This window comes from Myxine glutinosa, chromosome 4 (genome assembly GCF_964187855.1).
Source record: "Myxine glutinosa chromosome 4, kmMyxGlut1.1, whole genome shotgun sequence".
NCBI classification, from domain to species: Eukaryota; Metazoa; Chordata; class Myxini; order Myxiniformes; family Myxinidae; genus Myxine; species Myxine glutinosa.
The window spans coordinates 196,446,766-196,465,439 of NC_136264.1; the positions used below are offsets into that span (position 1 = coordinate 196,446,766).

At 43.7% G+C, this 18,674-nt stretch overlaps 1 protein-coding gene across 1 annotated transcript in view; it reads left to right on the forward strand.

Annotated features, from left to right (window-relative positions):
* LOC137426005 (voltage-dependent L-type calcium channel subunit alpha-1D-like) overlaps positions 1-18,674 on the forward strand; it is a 545,673-nt gene that overhangs the window by 418,776 nt on the left and 108,223 nt on the right. The window contains 3 exon segments of the mRNA XM_078775346.1: positions 5,823-5,906; positions 9,344-9,475; positions 15,209-15,337. Of these exon segments, the coding sequence (XP_078631472.1) occupies positions 5,823-5,906; positions 9,344-9,475; positions 15,209-15,337 (345 nt within the window).

Below are 18,674 nucleotides of genomic sequence, written 5' to 3' on the forward strand. Positions count from 1 at the left end.
ATGAAGGGAGAGAAACTTAGAAACATGTAAGGGGATGGGTGAAGGGAGAGCAACTTAGCAACATGTAAGGGGATGGATGAAGGGAGAGCAACTTAGCAACATGTACAGTCACGTAAAAAAGTAAGTACATCCCATGTAAAGTTTTGACTTTTTCAACATATTTCAACATACAGCTATTTTATCTTCATTTCAACAATATTGATAGATGAAGGTGATATAATATAACAAATATCATGAAATATTTACATTTTGTAGTCCATTGTATAATTTAAATAAACATAAATGCAAATTTCGCATGTGGAAAAAGTAAGTACACCCCTACATTTATCACTACTTCAAATACCTAAAATTAGAATCAGGTGCACCAGCTCAGGTGCAAATGATTAGAACATCGTCAGAGAGGATCTTGGAGGAACCTGTCTTATTTAAACCTCAGACATTTCGTTTGGTTTGCTCTTTGTTGTTGAAGTGTGCGGCGTCACCATGCCTAGATCAAAAGATCTCTCTGAGGCCTTCAGAAAGAAGGTTATCGATGCCTACGAGTCTGGGAAGGGATTTAAAAAGATCTCCAAACAATTTGAAATCAATCATTCGACTGTCCGGAAGATCATCTACAAGTGGAGAAGATTCCAAACAACTGCCAACTTGTTCAGGCCAGGCCGCCCCAGCAAGTTCAGCCCGAGAGCGGACCGCAAGATGGTGAAAGAAGTCTCTAAGAACCCCAGAATGTCATCACGGGACGTACAGGTAGCTCTTGCCACTGTTGATGTCAAAGTGCATGAGTCTACCATGAGAAAGAGGCTGCACAAATTTGATCTACATGGGAGGTGTGCCAGGAGGAAACCTTTGCTGTCCAGAAAGAACATCAGGGCAAGACTAAAGTTTGCCAATGAACACCGAGGCAAAGACCAGCACTTTTGGAACAATATGCTCTTGACAGATGAGTCAAAGGTAGAGCTATTTGGCCACAGTACCAGAAGACATGTTTGGCGAAAACCAAAGACAGCATTTTACCACAAGAAGCTGATACCAACTGTAAAGTATGGTGGTGGAAATATTATGGTTTGGGGCAGCTTTGCTGCATCTGGGGCTGGGCAGCTCACCATCATAGAATCCACTATGAATTCTTCATTGCACCAGAGGGTGCTTGAGGATAATGTGAGGACATCTGTCGGAAAGTTGAAGCTCAACCGAAGGTGGACCTTGCAACATGACAATGACCCTAAACATGCCAGTAAATCCACCAAGGAATGGCTGAAAAGAAAGAAATGGAGGGTTCTGGATTGGCCAAGTCAAAGCCCGGATCTAAATCCCATCGAGATGTTGTGGGGGGATTTGAAACGAGCTGTGCATGCAAGAATCCCCTCAAACATCGCACAGCTGAAAGAATTCTGCATGGAGGAGTGGGCAAAAATTTCTCCCAGTCGATGTCAGAGACTGGTAGACAGTTATAAGAAACGCCTACTTGAGGTTGTTTCTGCCAAAGGGGGCAATACCACCTATTAGAGCCAAGGGTGTACTTACTTTTTCCACATGCGAAATTTGCATTTATGTTTATTTAAATTACTAGGGCATTGCCCGTACTATATCTATATCTAAAATTATATCCCCCCCCTCTATTTACATGAAATGGTTTGGTCCAAAGCGAACGGCTTGCGAGTACGGTGACAATCCCCCCCCTCTATTTACATGCAATGGTTTGGTCCAAAGCGAACGGCTTCCGGAGTTTGGTAAAGAAATCGCCATCGCGTGCACAAACGCGCAGGAAAGCGAATGAATCGCAAATTCGTTTTTATTAGTTTTAAAACATAGTTTAACGCCAACATAGTTTGCAAACGTGAAATAAATGAATACGCTCTCAAATGTGCCATCCGAGGCAGAGTGTGTCCGCCACGTTCGGCACACGCGATCGTTCGCTGCTCTCTGATTGGTTGAATCGTTTTTTGGACATAGCTCGGTAAGTAATTGTCCGATTAATATGAAACCTTGAAAAGGCACATCCTCGGGTCCCCAGCAATATACCTGGCAAGTTAAAAGAATATCGGACCCATGGTTGTCGAGAAACAGCGGTCACAGACAAACGTACAAACGTACAGACAGAGATTACTGGAATTATAGATAGATACAATGGACTACAAAATGTAAATGTTTCATGATATTTGTTATTTTATATCACCTTTATCTATCAACATTGTTGAAATGAAGATCAAATAGCTGTATGTTGAAATATGTTGAAAAAGTCAAAACTTTACATGGGGTGTACTTACTTTTTCACGTGACTGTAAGGGGATGGATGAAGGGAGAGCAACTTAGCAACATGTAAGTATAAGGGGGTGGGGGAGTTGGGGGAGGGTTAATGAGGGGATTAAAAAATTCATTCCTCCACCTCTCCGTAATCCCTCCAGGATGCACGCATTCAATTCCTTTTGTATAACCCCCTCGTTAACCTCCCAAAGTCTCGGATTACTCCTCGATGCCACTGCTTTGTCCCCACTATCTCCCACTTGTGGAATCGTCTCCATGTGTCAGTCCAATCATGTTCTTCCCATCAGGGTTTCAAAGTGGCATCCCAGTGAAATCTCAAATAACGTTGCATTCCTGACTGTGATTTTTTTTATATCCCTGTTGAACCCCTCACTGTCATCCATCTTCCCTTCCTGTTACCATCTTATTCTCTCTCCCACTCTTCCATTATCCTATACATCCATAACCTAACCTCACAATCATTGAAGACAGGCCAGAAAGGTATGAGTAATGCAGCTTAATTGAACCTGTTTATTAAGATATGGGCTAGCAGGATGGCCTAGACCCTGGAGCATTCACCTGTAAGCACATTAAGCACAGATGGCACATTCACCTCTAAGCTGACTACCTGGGTTTGAATCTCGACCCAGGTATAAACTACTACTTGGAAGGCAATGGAAAACCACCCAATGTTACCCTTGCCCAGGAAGCTGTTTCTGGTGGCACCAACACTCTGTGAAGAGTGTGCTACGTCAGAGAGATCAACAAATGTATATGATATATACCTGTATGTCGATGAATTTGATATATTTTGAACCTGTTCAGGATGTTGAATAATTTAGCCACTACCATGCAATCCCGTAACCCTGTTGTTTATTGACAGATATTTGTGGATAAAGCTGAGAGGTGTTTTGTAAGTGCAAAACTCAGTTTGCTGTGACATTTCTGCAGCTCTGGTTCTGGGCATGCTTTCCTTCACCATCACAAACGACCTTTTCGAGTCTCGTAATCCTTACCTCCCCACGGCCCCTGCACCTCTCCTAATATAAGTACCTGCCATGGCAAATGGAATGGGATGTTATGAGCCGCCTGTTCCTGGAATCACCCATGTTTCAATCCTTTATAAGTTGAAGCATTTAGTTGTTGTTTTTTTTTTTGAGGTTGAGTGAACACTTGTTAGAAAGTCATGTTGATGATGTCATGCATTTGTGACAGTCCTTGTTACCCATGATGCTTTGCACATTTGGACTCGCAGTTAAATGTCATTGGTTAAAACTGGGACCACAAATTGTTAATGAGAACAGTACCAGAGGAGCCTGTTGGTTGTTGATGCATCCCATTTTAAAGACGTGGTGGCAGGTTTTTGCGTTGACGTTGATGCAGGTCATCAATGTGCACACATGTCGGACCATCTCTACATGTATGTGTTATATGTGCCGAAATATTCACTCATCACTTCACATCCCAGACCCAGTTCCTTATTCCCATCTCCTCCGAACTTCCTCCCTCTTTTCTGGCTTTCCTCTCTCAAAATGCAGTTTTCCCGTGTTATCTCCCAATCCCTCCCCTGACCTTGCAAGCGTGATATGGTTTTCCTGCACTCACGTGACCTGCACATACATGTACAGGGTTTCTTAATGGGAATGGCTACAAAAGAGAGAAAAAAGAGATTCCGCATGGCAGGTGTGGCCCTAGTTAACACCGCACTCGAAATAACAAAAAAGCTGTCTCGCATTGAAAGCAATTTTTCACTGGATGCCATGCATCAATGGAGACGGCAACAAGGAGGTCAATGGCATCCATTAACAGCTGTGGCACTTGCAATTGGACAGAAGAACTAACAAAGGCCCAGTCGTACCGAATGGACTGTTCTCAGATGCAGGACAAAATAGTTAAGTCGGGACATGGTTGATGATTCCGCATTGTCTGATCTTGTTGGACCGTGATTTAACGGAAGGATATTTGATTCCTCAGACTTCTGGCAACCTGTCAAGATTTCCTTTGTCGATAACAAGTCCGAACTAGGACGCCACTCAGTAGAGCGCATACTCCCGCCGTGGGTTTAGTTGGAATAATACGTTTTGTTTAACATCCCCTCTCCCCAAAACAATAAATGAAAAAGAAAGTAGGCCCTGTCAGAGAATTTATTTTGATATATCTCGGAATTAGAGGAGAAAAACATCATTTTTTAAGAATAAGAATAAAACCTTTAATGCAGTAAAACAGAAAAAAAAATTCCCCCAAAAAATTCCCCAAAACAATTCCCCAAAAAAAATCCCCCAAAAAATTCCCCAAAACAATTCCCCAAAAAATTCCCCCAAAAAATTTCCCAAAACAATTCCCCCCCAAAAATTCCTGGATCCGGAATAATATCCTGAGCTTCACCAAAAACGAATCAATTCTTCCTTATCCCAAGGGCAATCATCCCACCAACTTTCATCCAAATCCGTTCAGAACTTTTCCAGATATCGTGTTCACAAACACACGAACACACACATGGACGGACACGATCGAATGCGTTACTCCCTGGCAGGAATTCACAATCATAACAAGTCCACAACCCAAGCTCTGCTCCAATGTGATCACATTACAAAACAATAGGAACTCCGCTTGGTGATTCTCCGTTGATACACCATGGAATCTTTGACCTACACAGACATATCCAATCAGACATGAGAGCCATAATTCCATCTTTTGAGTTGGACAAAATACTTCAATTTTTTACCATATCAATATTTAATGTGTATGGAGGTCCAAGTTGAGAGTTGAGCTAATTGTGGATCTGAACGGACGCATTTGGTCACTTCCAGGACATGAAGAGTAAGGGGTCAATCACAGTGGGTCAACAAATAAAATGATTATAAATAAAATAACCACATTTAGAGGCCATTTTTCCCCACAAAGTGGGGGTTGGCCTTTTTCGGGCACCGTGGTTGTTGTTGTTTTTTGGTCCCCTTCTTGAAGCAATGTTTTACGGCCGGATGCCCTTCCTGCCGCCAGCCCTTTTTGTCACCTTTTATGACAAACAGGGAATTACCGGTGAACTGGTACTCAATTTGCCGACCTCGGAAGGCATGACAGGCTGAGTCAACCCCCCTGGCGTTAATTCAGCGATCGACCGGGATTCGAACCCAGGATCCTGGGATCCTAAGCTGGCACCCTAGCCGCTAGCCCAACCCACCCCAAGGCCAACAAATAAAATGATTGATTGTTGTAAATATTGCAACAACGTGGTTTCAATCCACGGCAGTTATTTAATCATCAATTCCTATCACAAAATTTCCTGCAAGTGACTTATCCGTCGGGGGCTCCTCAGCGCAGATGTGAGAAGAAGCCTGGAACGGACCTACAAAGCTCGGAGGAGGCCTATTTGCAAGAACCCAGTGGATGTTTTAACCCATTATGGTATGGAGGTAGGGATTGAGAGAAACCTCAACCATGGCACTGGTTCAAGTAGACTCATTTAGGTGGGAATTGCGAATAATTTTGAAAATTCTTCCGTCGCAATGCCCTCCATGTAATCACATTTAAATGTACCTTTTGTGCTAATCCAAGGCTGCCACCCACCCACTGCTCAGGGCTACTTTAGTGATGCCTGGAATGTGTTTGACTTCCTCATCGTGATTGGCAGCATAATAGACGTCGTTCTCAGTGAAATTAATGTGAGTATCAGAAGCACATTGGCCTTCCCTCACCTTGTCCCTTTTCCTCTTATGTCCTGTGCTTTTTTGGAAAGCCCATGCCTTGTAATCTTTCTGCTCAACTCTAAATTGATGTACATAAGGTCGTTATTTTTGCTTCCAAAGTACCATGTTTCCCCTGGCAAGGATGAATTACTTCAACCTTTGCAGGGACAGTCCCACGTGGTGCAGCAACAGAATACCAAACGATGTTTCCCACTGTTATAGTGCAAGTACAGTCATTAGTGGTAAACTTTCTGCTCCTGCTCCTCCGCCGCAACAGGCCCCGTATACATATAACGACGAATACATGTTAAGTGCCTTGAGTTGTGGTACTTTTGATGCAGCCATCATGGCTTTAAAATCCCTTTAATTACATACGTTATTCATTATACAGTATTATTATGAATATACAAACGGGTCATGTTGTTATAACTTTGACATCAAGTGCCATGTTCAAATGTCTAACTTTGCTTTTGTCCTGCACACAAATTGCATCATGTAATGTTATTTTACAGTTCTTTTAATTCATGTTATTTTACGCAGGTTCAAACCCCTCCATGTCAGTACGTTGCCACACAACTCCTACAAGGCCGCATCCTTTCATCCCTATCGCTCCTATGTGTCCCCCTCTTCAGCATCCCTCCACTTCATGCCCCCCTTCTCTGAATTCCTCCTCACCCCACCCTCTCCAAGTTTCCCCCCTCACTACACCCCCCTCAAAGCTTTTCCCCGAACCCACACTCTTAATGCTTCCCCCCTCTCGGATTCCCACTTGTCCTGCCTCCACATGGCTTCCCCCTCATCCTGCCCCCTCCTATCTTCACTTCCCAATGCCTCCTCCCCTGTCCCTCACTGTGTGATGTGAACCTCAAACATCCGAGATGTCCTCTCCAACCTGACTGATCTCTCAATCCAGGCTGGTGCTGACAGCCCAGACATCATCTGTTTAACAGGATCCTTCCTTCCACAGGATGTCCCCATCTCCTCCGTGTCTCTTCCTCACTATTATATCCTCCGGTTTGATTGACCTGAACCCCATCCTGGCGGTGGAGTTACACTGTACATCAGTAACTCGTTCTCACCCTGCTTGTTCTGCTTTTCACCTCCCAACCCCCAGGAGTACCTTTGGCTCCAACTTCCCCTTTGCTCCCACTTCTTGTTTGCCTGTGTGTTGTACCATCCTCCAAACCGTGACGACTCTATCTACATCTCTCTCTCCGACTGCAATGTGGACCAACCTTTAACACCTCATTTCAACGATCTCTTCCTACAACTAACAGGGAGGTCTCTTCACAGTGGTTGTACTCCCCAATGCAAGTTGGGGCCAAATCTTCCCCATTCTTCCCTGCTGTCCAGATTCATAAGGGCAGCACGGTCACGGTCAGAGCGCCAATGTCACGGTCAGAGCAGCACGGACCCTACCCAATGGACCGGCCTTTCCCTCTTTCCTTTCTCTCTCTCTCTCTCTCTCTCTCTCTCTCTCTCTCTCTCTCTCTCTCTCCCTCTCTCCTCTCTCCTCTCTCCTCTCTCCTCTCTCCTCTCTCCTCTCTCCTCTCTCCTCTCTCTCTCTCCTCTCTCACTCTGTCGTGGCCCTGACTTTGTGAAAGCCTGGTTTACACTATCCTGGATGTGGGGGGGGGGGGGGGGGTCTCTGGGTCGCTCCTGTGAGATCGATTGGCTGTCTCTTTGTCGTGGGCTTCTTTGAGAGAACTGTCCAGAGATATACAACAACAACAACTCTCTCTTCCTGATATGGTGATTTCAATGCAGGTTGGCTGGGTGTTCTCATCAGCCAAGGCACTACAGCAAAGGACTTCTGTAACTCAATGGGACTGACTCAGTCTGTGAACTTTCTGAACCGGATTTCTCCCAAGGGCAAGTCCTCCTTTCTGGACTTGGTGATGACTAAATTCCCTGCAAACGTCTCCTACTCTACCCTTGCTCCAATCGGTTCATCTGATCATATGCTTGTGAGAGTCAACATCTCTCTGGCTATTTTCAGATAGCTGCTTCAACAACTGTGAGTCTGGCATTTCACTCAGGCAAATTAACAGGGACTGCAAGCAACCATCTCTCTGCAGGATTTGTCTCCCATATCTACTGCCCCTGATGTTAACGCAGCATGGGAATTCTTCCACAGAATCCGGCTCTCTCTCTCATGCATATATTAATCCCATCTCGTCTTCAATAATCCTACATTCTTCCCACCTATGGTACACTGGATCCTGCGGTGAGGCAGTTGCTCTGAAACAACTAACCTCTTCCTGGAAAGGAAATTATACTGAAGACCATCTCAGTGCATTCCAAAAAGACCACAGCAAGTGAGTCCAATCTCAGGAGAGCTAGAAAACAACAACTGTCTAATCTCCAAAATGAACTTTCAAACTTGTCTACCTCCTCTGAAACCAGGTAGCACCTTGTTAAATCTGTCTCTGGTGCATGATCCCCTTCCATTCTTTACCTCTATTCAATTGGCACCACTGACGACTCCGCTCGTGAGAAGGCCGAATGCCTCAATTCTGTGGTTGCTTCCAAATATTGTGTCCCGAACCCCTCACTCTCTGTACCCACCATTTCCAGTCGTACCTAACTGCTCCTAGACTCCATGTCTTTTTCACCTGAGAAGGTGGAGAGGGCTCTTTCAACCCTTGATTCTGACTCTGCTATTGGACCAAACGGCATCAGTCCACGCGTTCCAAAAACCTGCTCTGCTGCTCTTGCACATCCTCGCTCTGCCCTTTTCACGCTATCATTTGCCCGATGTCATCTTCCATCTTCTTGCTTCATCATATAAACAATGCTGTTTTTTAGATTAACTTTATTTATTTATTTACTGTCGTTAGGGTAAAAATGGTAAAAAAAAAAAAAAAAAACTGGGCCGGGGTGGGTGTTGGGTAGTGCAGGGTGGAATAATATGACAAACTGTAAGTGTAAATCCTTTGGAATCCAATGCTTTCTACAGTGTCCGAGGCTCATGAAGAGGTTTGTCCCCAACATCACTTGTGAGACTTTGACGTTAATAGATACCAATGTACATTTGTAGGAAATGTGAAGACAACAGGAACACAATATGTGTGAGATGCAAAGCTGAGGTCCACAACATCATACGGCGGGTGTCTCGACCAGAGTGCCAAATGTATCGTCCACGTTTACATTCGGACGCTGCGGCGTCCGCGACAATGGACGATTCACTAGCCTGTTTTTTTTTTCCCCTCTTCCTTCAACCCTTGCAACCCTCCATTTTTATTTAATTTGTACAATGGCCGGATGTTGCTGTGTTGTCCTAGCGTCTGATTGGCTTGCTGGTGACCTTCGACCTCCTTTGCTGACTTTTAGTTTGAAACTCTTTTGTTGCTCTTGCCTTTTTTGCCTTTTTTCTTTCTTTCTCCCTTTGACAACCCATGCCCGCCACCCAGCATTATTTCTGTGATGCATGGAACGCTTTTGATGCTCTCATTGTCGTTGGTAGTATCGTCGATATCGCCTTCTCCAAGATCAATGTAAGTGTACGCCCCAATCCTTCCCGTCTAGGTTGTACTGCAGCTGTTGTCGGTGTCCGAAAGCCCTTCCTGCCCGCAAAAGCGACCTGCGTGAATCGTATATGGGCATATATGAGTTATATATGTTTTGTATATGATTCCTACAGCAGGTTGCACTCTTCAGCTAAAGCTTGGGCTTCTCCACACTGCAGTTATTGATGGGTTCCAATGCAGATCTGCCGTGACCCATCTGAGATAGAAAGCATTCACTTGTACATCGTAAGCAATGGCGTTGCTCACTTCGCTTGTGTGCTTGTGACATGAATCACTTTCCTGCTGTTTTTGAAAGGGCGATGGGGATGATGAGAGCGAGCCGGTGAAGCCAGAGGTGGGAGGAAAGAATAAGCTCGTTTGTTGTGCATGCATGCATGCTTCCTGCAAGATTAATAACAAAATTGCGTGTATTTTGAATAACGCCATGCTGGAGATGGATGTGTTGACCTCGCGTAATGGCCCCAAATGCCAAAAGTCCGAAATCCCAGCATGGTGTTATGGCGATGGCCGCTCAGAGTAAATTCAACATCCGGCATCAATTTTGCGGTGAACACAAGACACGTATGGCCACCTGGCCGCAACTGATGAAGGTTGTGGTACCAAATGCTTGCACCCTTTTAGTCAGGTTCACCATGTTAACAAATATAATTTCGTTCAAAAATTTGGGAGATTAGCAAACCTGTACATTTTTGGAATATTCAGAGCATGGAGAATCAGAAAATCAATCTTGCCATTTGCACAGACACCTGCATGGCCGCCATTTTGGATTTTGAAAATGGCCGCCATAAAATACATATTTTGCGCTATCTCGGCTTCTAGTCAACCTAGAGACTTAATTAAATATGCTAATCCTATGTTTTCTGGGTCAAGGAATCCAATAAAGGCCTCAAAATAGTGCTCAGGATTATATAAAAGCAACAAACAAAGGTAATTGAAAACCATTGTCTTTATATTTGTGATATAACTGTATTACATAATACATGATATTGCAAGTCCTTTGAAGTTATAGGTATGGGTTTATAAAGCAAGAAAGCAGCCTTGTTAGTATCAGATTGAACTCTAAGTCCGATACACAGGATCTACTAGGTCTATCCCGTTCAGGAATATGCTTTTACAGATCTTCATCACTGTCCTGAGTGTCATCTGGAAAGTCCTAAAAGTGAAGCAAGTGTTACGATGAGAAGTCTAATGATCCCACCAATGGTTTTCTTGACCCAGAAAACATAGGATTAGCATATTTAAATAAGATTCTAGGTTGACTCGAAGCCGAGATAGCGCAAATTATGTATTTTATGGCGGCCATTTTGAAAATCCAAAATGGCGGCCATGCAGGTGTCTACGCAAATGCCAACATTAATTTTTGGATTCCTCATGCACTGAGTATTCCAAAAATGTACAGGTTTTGCTAATCTCCAAAAATTTTGAACGAAAAAACATCGTGAACCTGACTTTTCACAATCACAGTCACAAAGTCCTGCGAGGTGAGATGGAGAGCATTTCCTTGTACGTCGTAACGTGTTTTTTGAGTCGCGCCATGTTTTTTGACTATTCCCTGCCGATGTTGTGGCCACCATTGGACATGCGGTCAGACATGTCCAAGGTCTTGTGCCTTTCCTGGTCGTTGCGAATCCCTCGTCGTAGCATGCGTGTGTTGCCGAGATCTTCCTGGGTGTAAAACTTACATTCCAAGTTCAAATCCAAAACTTTTGCAAGATACACGTCGAGTTACACCCGACAGACATTTTGATACGCGATCTGCATTGTCTTCTCTTTCAGAAGAAAGGTCAATTTCCCAACATTGTCCAAAATTATTCGCTTCTTCTCGTGAGAAATAATCGAGTTTAGATGGAAAAAGACACTTATTAGGAAAATGCATCCACCCATTGAATTTTCCATGTTGACAAAGGCCCATAGTTTTGACTGCTGACTCGTAGTCCGATTTGAAGACCAGTCTGTGGTTGCACTTCAGATGCGAGCCTTTGTCCACTGGACAAATTAATTGGTTGGTTGTGTCTTTTGGCTCCTGAAATGAATGATAGATCCTCTTTGTTATTATCCAGTTTTATTCTTCCTCTTCCTCTTTCAAGGAACAGGGCTGGGAACGCCCTCTTCTTCAAATATGGAGGCTGAGCTGTCGTCAAAAATGCTCGAGTTTATCGATTGTCGTAGTTCGTCTTGCAATCCTCCACATTCCAAAATAGGCCGAAGGCTTAATCAGTGACCAGTTGTAATTTTAATTGTCCACCCTATTGTTCCTGGAATGAAAAAAAAAATTTATGTTTATGGCTTGTCCATCCGGCTGTCCATCCGTCCATTCGTGCATCCTTGATAGGCTTTCGTTACCCCGATAACATAAGAACGGCTGAAAGGATCTTCATCAAACTTGGTACAAGTATGGAAAATGATGTTTAGATTAACTGATTAGATTATGGGGTTAATAGGTCATAGGTAAGAAGTCCCTTTTGGTAAAAATTATGTTACCATATGGGTCTGTTACCACAACATGGACCACCGGAAATGCCCCCAAAATCAAGGCCCCATTTGGGAGGGAATTAACTTGTTAACTCATAAAAAAACACAATATTTGTCATCATTGGCAAGGATAGATTTCCTGAAAATGGAAATGGACATGTGATCCGTTTCTTTGAAAGAGGAATTTTATAGGATACCAAATAACATGAATGAGACATTTACAGACTTGGCATTTAATATGGAATATTTTTTTTGTGGGGGTGAACTTACTTTTCAAGATGACTTACAACCAAAAGTTCATTGGAATTATGTTGAAATTATTCTAGATTTTGTTAATGTGACCTTTAAAAGAAACAAAAACCACATTTGACATTTCGAAGCAAATAAATTGATCCTTGAAAGTGATGTAAACTGATATCGAACTCAATTCACGGACAGTACTGTGTTAAACTTCTGTACGTTTTCCAGAAGTATCTCTTTATTTTGCACATTAGCCAAAACAAATTTCAACAAAAACAAAAGCTAAATTATGACTGGGATTAGGGACAGTAAAATTACAGTTCAGTACTTCGTGTAACCCCAACGAGCATTCAGGAGAGCACGTACACGTCGAGGCATGCTGTTCACGAGATTTGCCAAGGTTTGGACAGGAATCGCTTGACATGCAGTGACAATAGTCTGCTGCAATTCACGCACAGAGGTCGGCTGCTGGTCCAAGTGGTCGATTTGACACGTTAATTCTGCCCACAAGTTCTCTATCGGATTCATATCCGGGGACATGGCAGGCCACTCCATATGCTCTACACCACGGTCAGCAAGAAAGTGTTGGATCATGCGAGCACGATGAGGCCGTGCATTGTCATCTTGGAGACAAAGTTTCCTCGAAAGGCTGCACGAGCAAATGGAAGCAATGTTTCTTCCAGAATGACCCTGTACTTGAACTGGTTCAGGTTTCCATTCAGAACAACCAGGTCAGTTTTGCCCCCTGCATGAAAAGCAGCCCAAACGGTCACCCCACCACCACCAGCTTGGACTCTTGGCACTATACAATCTTCGTTGTGGGCTTCATGCACTTGGCTGCGCACTCGGACGCGGCCATCTTGACGATAGACCAGAAATCTAGACTCGTCACTGAAGGTCACGTGATTCCAGTGTCCTGGCTGCCATTGACGGTGCTCTCTGGCCGACTGCAATCGGCGCTGGCTGTGTTGTCTGGTCAGGCGTGGCTTTCTCAGGGGACGCCTGGCACGATAGCCTGCTTGAACCAGTCGTTGGTTGACTAGCCTTCTGGGTACAGGCACATTTGTCAGTTGCTGCCACTCAGCCCTAAGCCGATTAGCTGACTTGGTACGGCCATTGCGGACTAACCGGTGCAGCTGGCGATCATCCCTCCTTGTGGTTCTGCGGGGACGTCCTGGCCTCGGTATTGGAGTAGGGACACCCCTCTGAGCATTTCGTTTCAGGATCTTTGACACCTGACCTTGAGTGATGCCATACTGCCGAGCAATAGCACGCTGTTTCATGCCAGAATTTCGTAAAGCCACCACTCCATGACAAACAGCATTGTGAAGTTGACGGACCATCTCCAGAGGAAGCGGCAATAACTTTTGTAGACGTGCAGCAGTTGTTTTCCACTAATACAGAACGCAACAACCCTTATATACCCGATTGTGAAGCCAATCGTCAAATGTACCTGTCCTTACATTTTGTCACGCCACCTGTGATATAATCCTGTTATTGACTTCTTGCTGCGAAAGACAATCAGTGACATGGTTCTTTCAACAAAGACATCACCGAAGGGTAAAAGAAACTCACCAGATTGATATACTGAGTTCAGAAAGTAAACCCAAGTCAAGAAAAAAAAAATATTCCATATTAAATGCCAAGTCTGTGTATGTGCATATATCAGTCATACACGCCTGTATCTGATTCCTACAGCAGGACACATTTGTCGGCTAATACTTTGGCTTCTTTAAACCCAAAACAGGGAAAGGCCCCACAGGGCAGGTTTCATCGATGTGACCCCCTCTGGGGGGTCGCTGACATCACCTGATTACTTTGGCATCCTCGCTAACCCGAATTGCTGTTTTTTTCTACCTATGGCTGGAAATAACACGTTCCTCCACAACGATTGGGTCATCCATCAAGATGGTAGTGATCAGACTAGTTCATGAAATATGGGAGTAATCACACCGGCCTTGGCAATGGCGATCCCGAAAACACTTTCGCGCTCTCGGGGTCCGCAAATGATATAGCCGGTGGACAATTCGCAGCAAACAGCAGTGTGTATACGATTGCCATCTTGTACAAACAGAATCTGCAGTCTTGTGATTTCTAATACAAAACATCCAGTGAAAACAATGTTTCATTCATCTCTCCGTCAAATAATCCATAACTAAAACTTGTGTCTCCTTCCATTGGGTCTAAACAGAATTACATGTCATTGGAAGTTAATCTTTGCTTTCACAATTGGGTGGACGAATAAATAAATAAAAAAAAAATAATAATAACAACATCAACAACAACAAAAAAAAAATTGTGATATCAAATATCATTTAAGGAATGACAACAAGGTTTTGCACCCAATTTCTTTTTTTTATTGTGTGTGTTCCTCATTATTGTTGTGCTTCTTGAGATGATTCCAGAATATTATTCAGTCAAATGTCAGACTTTGGCCAGCCATGTTCATGAAAGACTTTGTCGAAGAACGACCCCGTAAGAAGGTGGTATTAATTATGGCCTTGTAGAAGTATTGGAAGTCTGTAGAGCTATAGTTCGTGCCAAACAACAGTAAATGTGACACACCATATGACGTCATGGCACACGGAGGGTGGCAGTCATAGAGCCTCGTGCTTTGCACTGGAGGAAGATGTCGACAAAAGTTTTAATTACCTGACAATTTGTGGCTTGATTCAGACTGCAATAGACCTTCGAAATAAATTTTCATAAAATTGTCTGAATGTGTAAAAGGTGAATCTAAGGTCATTGGCACCGTCCTGGGACCTCCGGGTCAAATGGAGCATTGATTGTGTGAATCGGTGGTGGTCACTAAACCCAAAATGGTCACAAAAAGGCAGCACGATGTCATTACAGCAAACCTCTCTGGTTTCTGAAATGACTCAATCTGGCAGATGCTTATCAAACATATAATGACGTGTAAGGAGAACATGAGAAGTCGTCGAAAGGCTGCATGGTTTGGCATATTGTCCTATAAGAGGAGATGGGGTATTTATCTTTGGGAGTATTTTTGAGATGGATTTCGTTTTTCATCCCTAGAGTTCCGAAGACAGCTCTCGCATCTCCATCACATTTTTCCGCCTCTTCCGAGTCATGCGTCTCGTCAAGTTGCTGAACAAAGGAGAGGGAATTCGAACTCTGTTGTGGACCTTCATCAAATCATTCCAGGTAGGCCTTTGTGTGGAATAACTCCGACAATGCACCAATGTTTTTTTTAAACATTGCAAATCACAAGTGTAACCATCAAAATCGATCGTGTAATTAACTACATAACATGCATCAGCTGCTCCCCCTTGGAGTCAATTATATATTGCGAGCATGTACCACCTGTCACTTCGCTGATGGGATTAATAAGACAGGGGGGGGGGGGGAGAGAAAGTAGGGGGAGCGAGAGAGAAGTGGGAGAGAGGGGGGGGGGGGGAGAGGAACACACAGGGGGTGAAGGAACAAGGAGAGGGGGAAAGAGGAAGTGGGGGAGGGGTGAGTGATGCCTCACCACACGCTATACCCTCTGAGAGGGAGGGGGTATGTGGATGGGGCAGGGTGAGAGTGAGAGATAGAGAGAGGAGGGGAGCGAGGATGGAGGAGGAAGGGGGATGGAAGAGTGATGGGTGGGGGAGAAAACGAGGAAGCGTGGGAGAGAGACGTCTCAGAAATTGAGTGGAAACTTTTCAAAGGATAAATTAACTAAAATATTAATTCAATATTTTCCAATTCTCTCTTGAAGTCGTTGTTCACTTGTCTCGTTGCTTTACTCATTCTAATCTTCCTGTTTATGTTAATCATCCTTTGAATTTGATCTTTAATTTAATTTATTTAGCCTTCCTAACTGCCAATGGTTTCCCCACGGAGAACCCAACGTGGCCACATGAACCTACGCGGCGATCCTGCTCGTTAAATATTTTAATTGCATTCAATGAAGTTACACTTTCGGCACATTCCTTAATCTTTTCTTCACTCAATATAATTGTCCAAACAGTAGAAAGAGTTAAGTTCAATGCTTTGGCAATTTCACATTTTCTTGGGTAAATATGGAGAAGGAGGGATTAAAGCCTTGCTTGCTTAAAGTAAATAATATGCAATTATGCTTACTTATGAGAATCATGAATTTCTTAAACCTTTCAGACTTCATTCCAGATTCGACACTTAATTAATCCAAATGCTCTGATCCTCAAATTTGAAGACAGATTTCCATTATGTACTTTAATTAGTCCATGAGAGTATATCGTGGTTCCAAGGCAAGGCATTTTAAACAAAATGGCAGCTGAAGACCACTGCAAGGGATAGGCAGGCTGACCAAGGATAAGGCTTTTTTTTTTCTTTTTTTTCATGATGAGAACCCCATTAATTATCTTCCAAAAGGGTGTTTAAAGTTACCCAAATACCCAGTTTTCATTCATACACTCCAAATTCACTTAGTACGAGTGCAAAGTTTTGGGCTGCCAGATTTCATGGTTTTGGAGTTATGGAGGAGACACACACACACATGCACTGACTTACACTGACATATTTTAATATAGATGTATGCAAAAGGAAGTGCAAGATGCTTAACTCTATCCCCAACTAATTCTGTTTTCTTTTCTTCCCTCACTGCCTTCATCATTCCTTGCAGATGTAATATGTAGATTGTCCCTCAGCACATATTTTCGTGTAAAATGTGAAGTTATCCTTGGGCAATGCAATGCCATTAATAGGAATGGAAAATCCAAACAGTCCGCTGGCATATCCGTAAAATCCAACCGTAGTTACCTCCACCACCGAAGATGGACGGAGGATATGTTTTCACCCCTGTCTATCTGTTTGTCCGTCTTTGAGAAGGATATTTCAAAAAGTTATGGACGGATTCGGAAGAAACTTGATGGACAGGTTGGGTGTGTGGCAAGGACGAATCAATTCGATTTTGGTGAAGATCCGAATCCAGATCTGAATCAGATAATTTATCTGTCCGTCTGTGAGCAGAGCAAAATTTGGTGGACATGTTGGGTGTGTGACAAGGACAAATCGATTAGATTTTGGTGAAGATCCGGATACAAGAATTCTTAAAGTGATTCTTCACCATTGAGAGATGGGGTTAAAAACGATATATAGCATGATATCTCAAAATGTGGGACGGATTCGGATGAAACTTGGTGGGCAGGTTGGGTGTGTGATAAGGAAGAATTGATTGAAGAAGGAAGATAAGAATTGATGTGTGATAAGGAAGAATTTTGGTGAAGATTCTAATCTGGATCCAGATACTAATCTGGATCAATTCTAAGATTCTAAGATTCTAATCGGGATCAATTTTTTTTAAATTTCAAGTGATTCTTCACCATTGAGTGATATTTGCTGACAGTGACAGTGACACCTCCTCTCTCCTCCCCCTCTTCTCCCTGTTTTCACCTCCTCCCATCCCTCTCCATGTGTGAGCAAAATGATATCGAGCATGAGTTATTTAAAATTTCAAAAAGTTGTGGACACCTTATGACAAAACTTGGTGGATGAGTTTGTTAAGTGACAAGCACAAGCCGATTCGATTTTTTTCAGGTACGGATCTAGATCCCGCCTATCAGTGGGATACAAAATGTAAGCTGTTTAGCCTGGCAGAGGTGTGCGCTCTACCGAGTGCCGTTCTAGTTTAGCATTGTCTTGAAAAAAATGTCAGCTCAACACATATGTATATACACAAATACACACACACACACACACACACACACACACACACACACACATATATATATATATATTTATATATATATATATATATATATATATATATTGTTGTGGTTTTGAGTTTGTGCAGTGAGTATAATAAAGGTTAAAATTTCCCCCTCATAGTTAGTCACACAAGCAACATGTAGCCTCGCGATAGTGTAGTTATCTCTTAGTATTTGTGAGCTTAGTCCTTTTCCATTGTTAGTTCTGCATTGAGTAGAGTCAGGAGAATAGGCCCTACTTCTACCGACTTTCCAGCTTCCCTAGCCTCATGCCCCTTTGCGCTAACTTTGGTTCATTTTGGGCGAATTAACACGAGGCAGGCCAGGAGGGTTGGGGCGGATCCGAAGGCGGAGCGGCAGAAGTGCTGACGGTAAGCACGAGCCGCCAATCAGGGCTCAGAGGTGGTGGCGGCGGCGTTGCGTCACAGGGCGTGGTAAGAAGGTTCGAGAGGGTTCCAGAAGGTTCGGGGGCGTACCTATATAACCCATCACGCAAAGCCCCCAGGAGGACTAGCGTGGGAGGACTGATGAGCAAAGAGACTTGAGGACTTGCCCAGGGAGAACTCGCCGCACTGACCAACCAAGAGGATCGGTGAAGAGGAGTTGTGAGCGTCAGAGAACTGTGAGAGATACGTGGGGCGAAGCAAGACGCGCATGAACCAAAATACGCGCTATTAATAAGTGATGCTCGGTTGAGTTTGAGGCCGATCCCTATACGGTGCATTAAGTCGCGCGAGTGAGAACGGCTGTGTAATCGCCAGACGCGCTGAAGGTCCCGCATTTGCCGTTCCACCTCATCATCTGCCTTC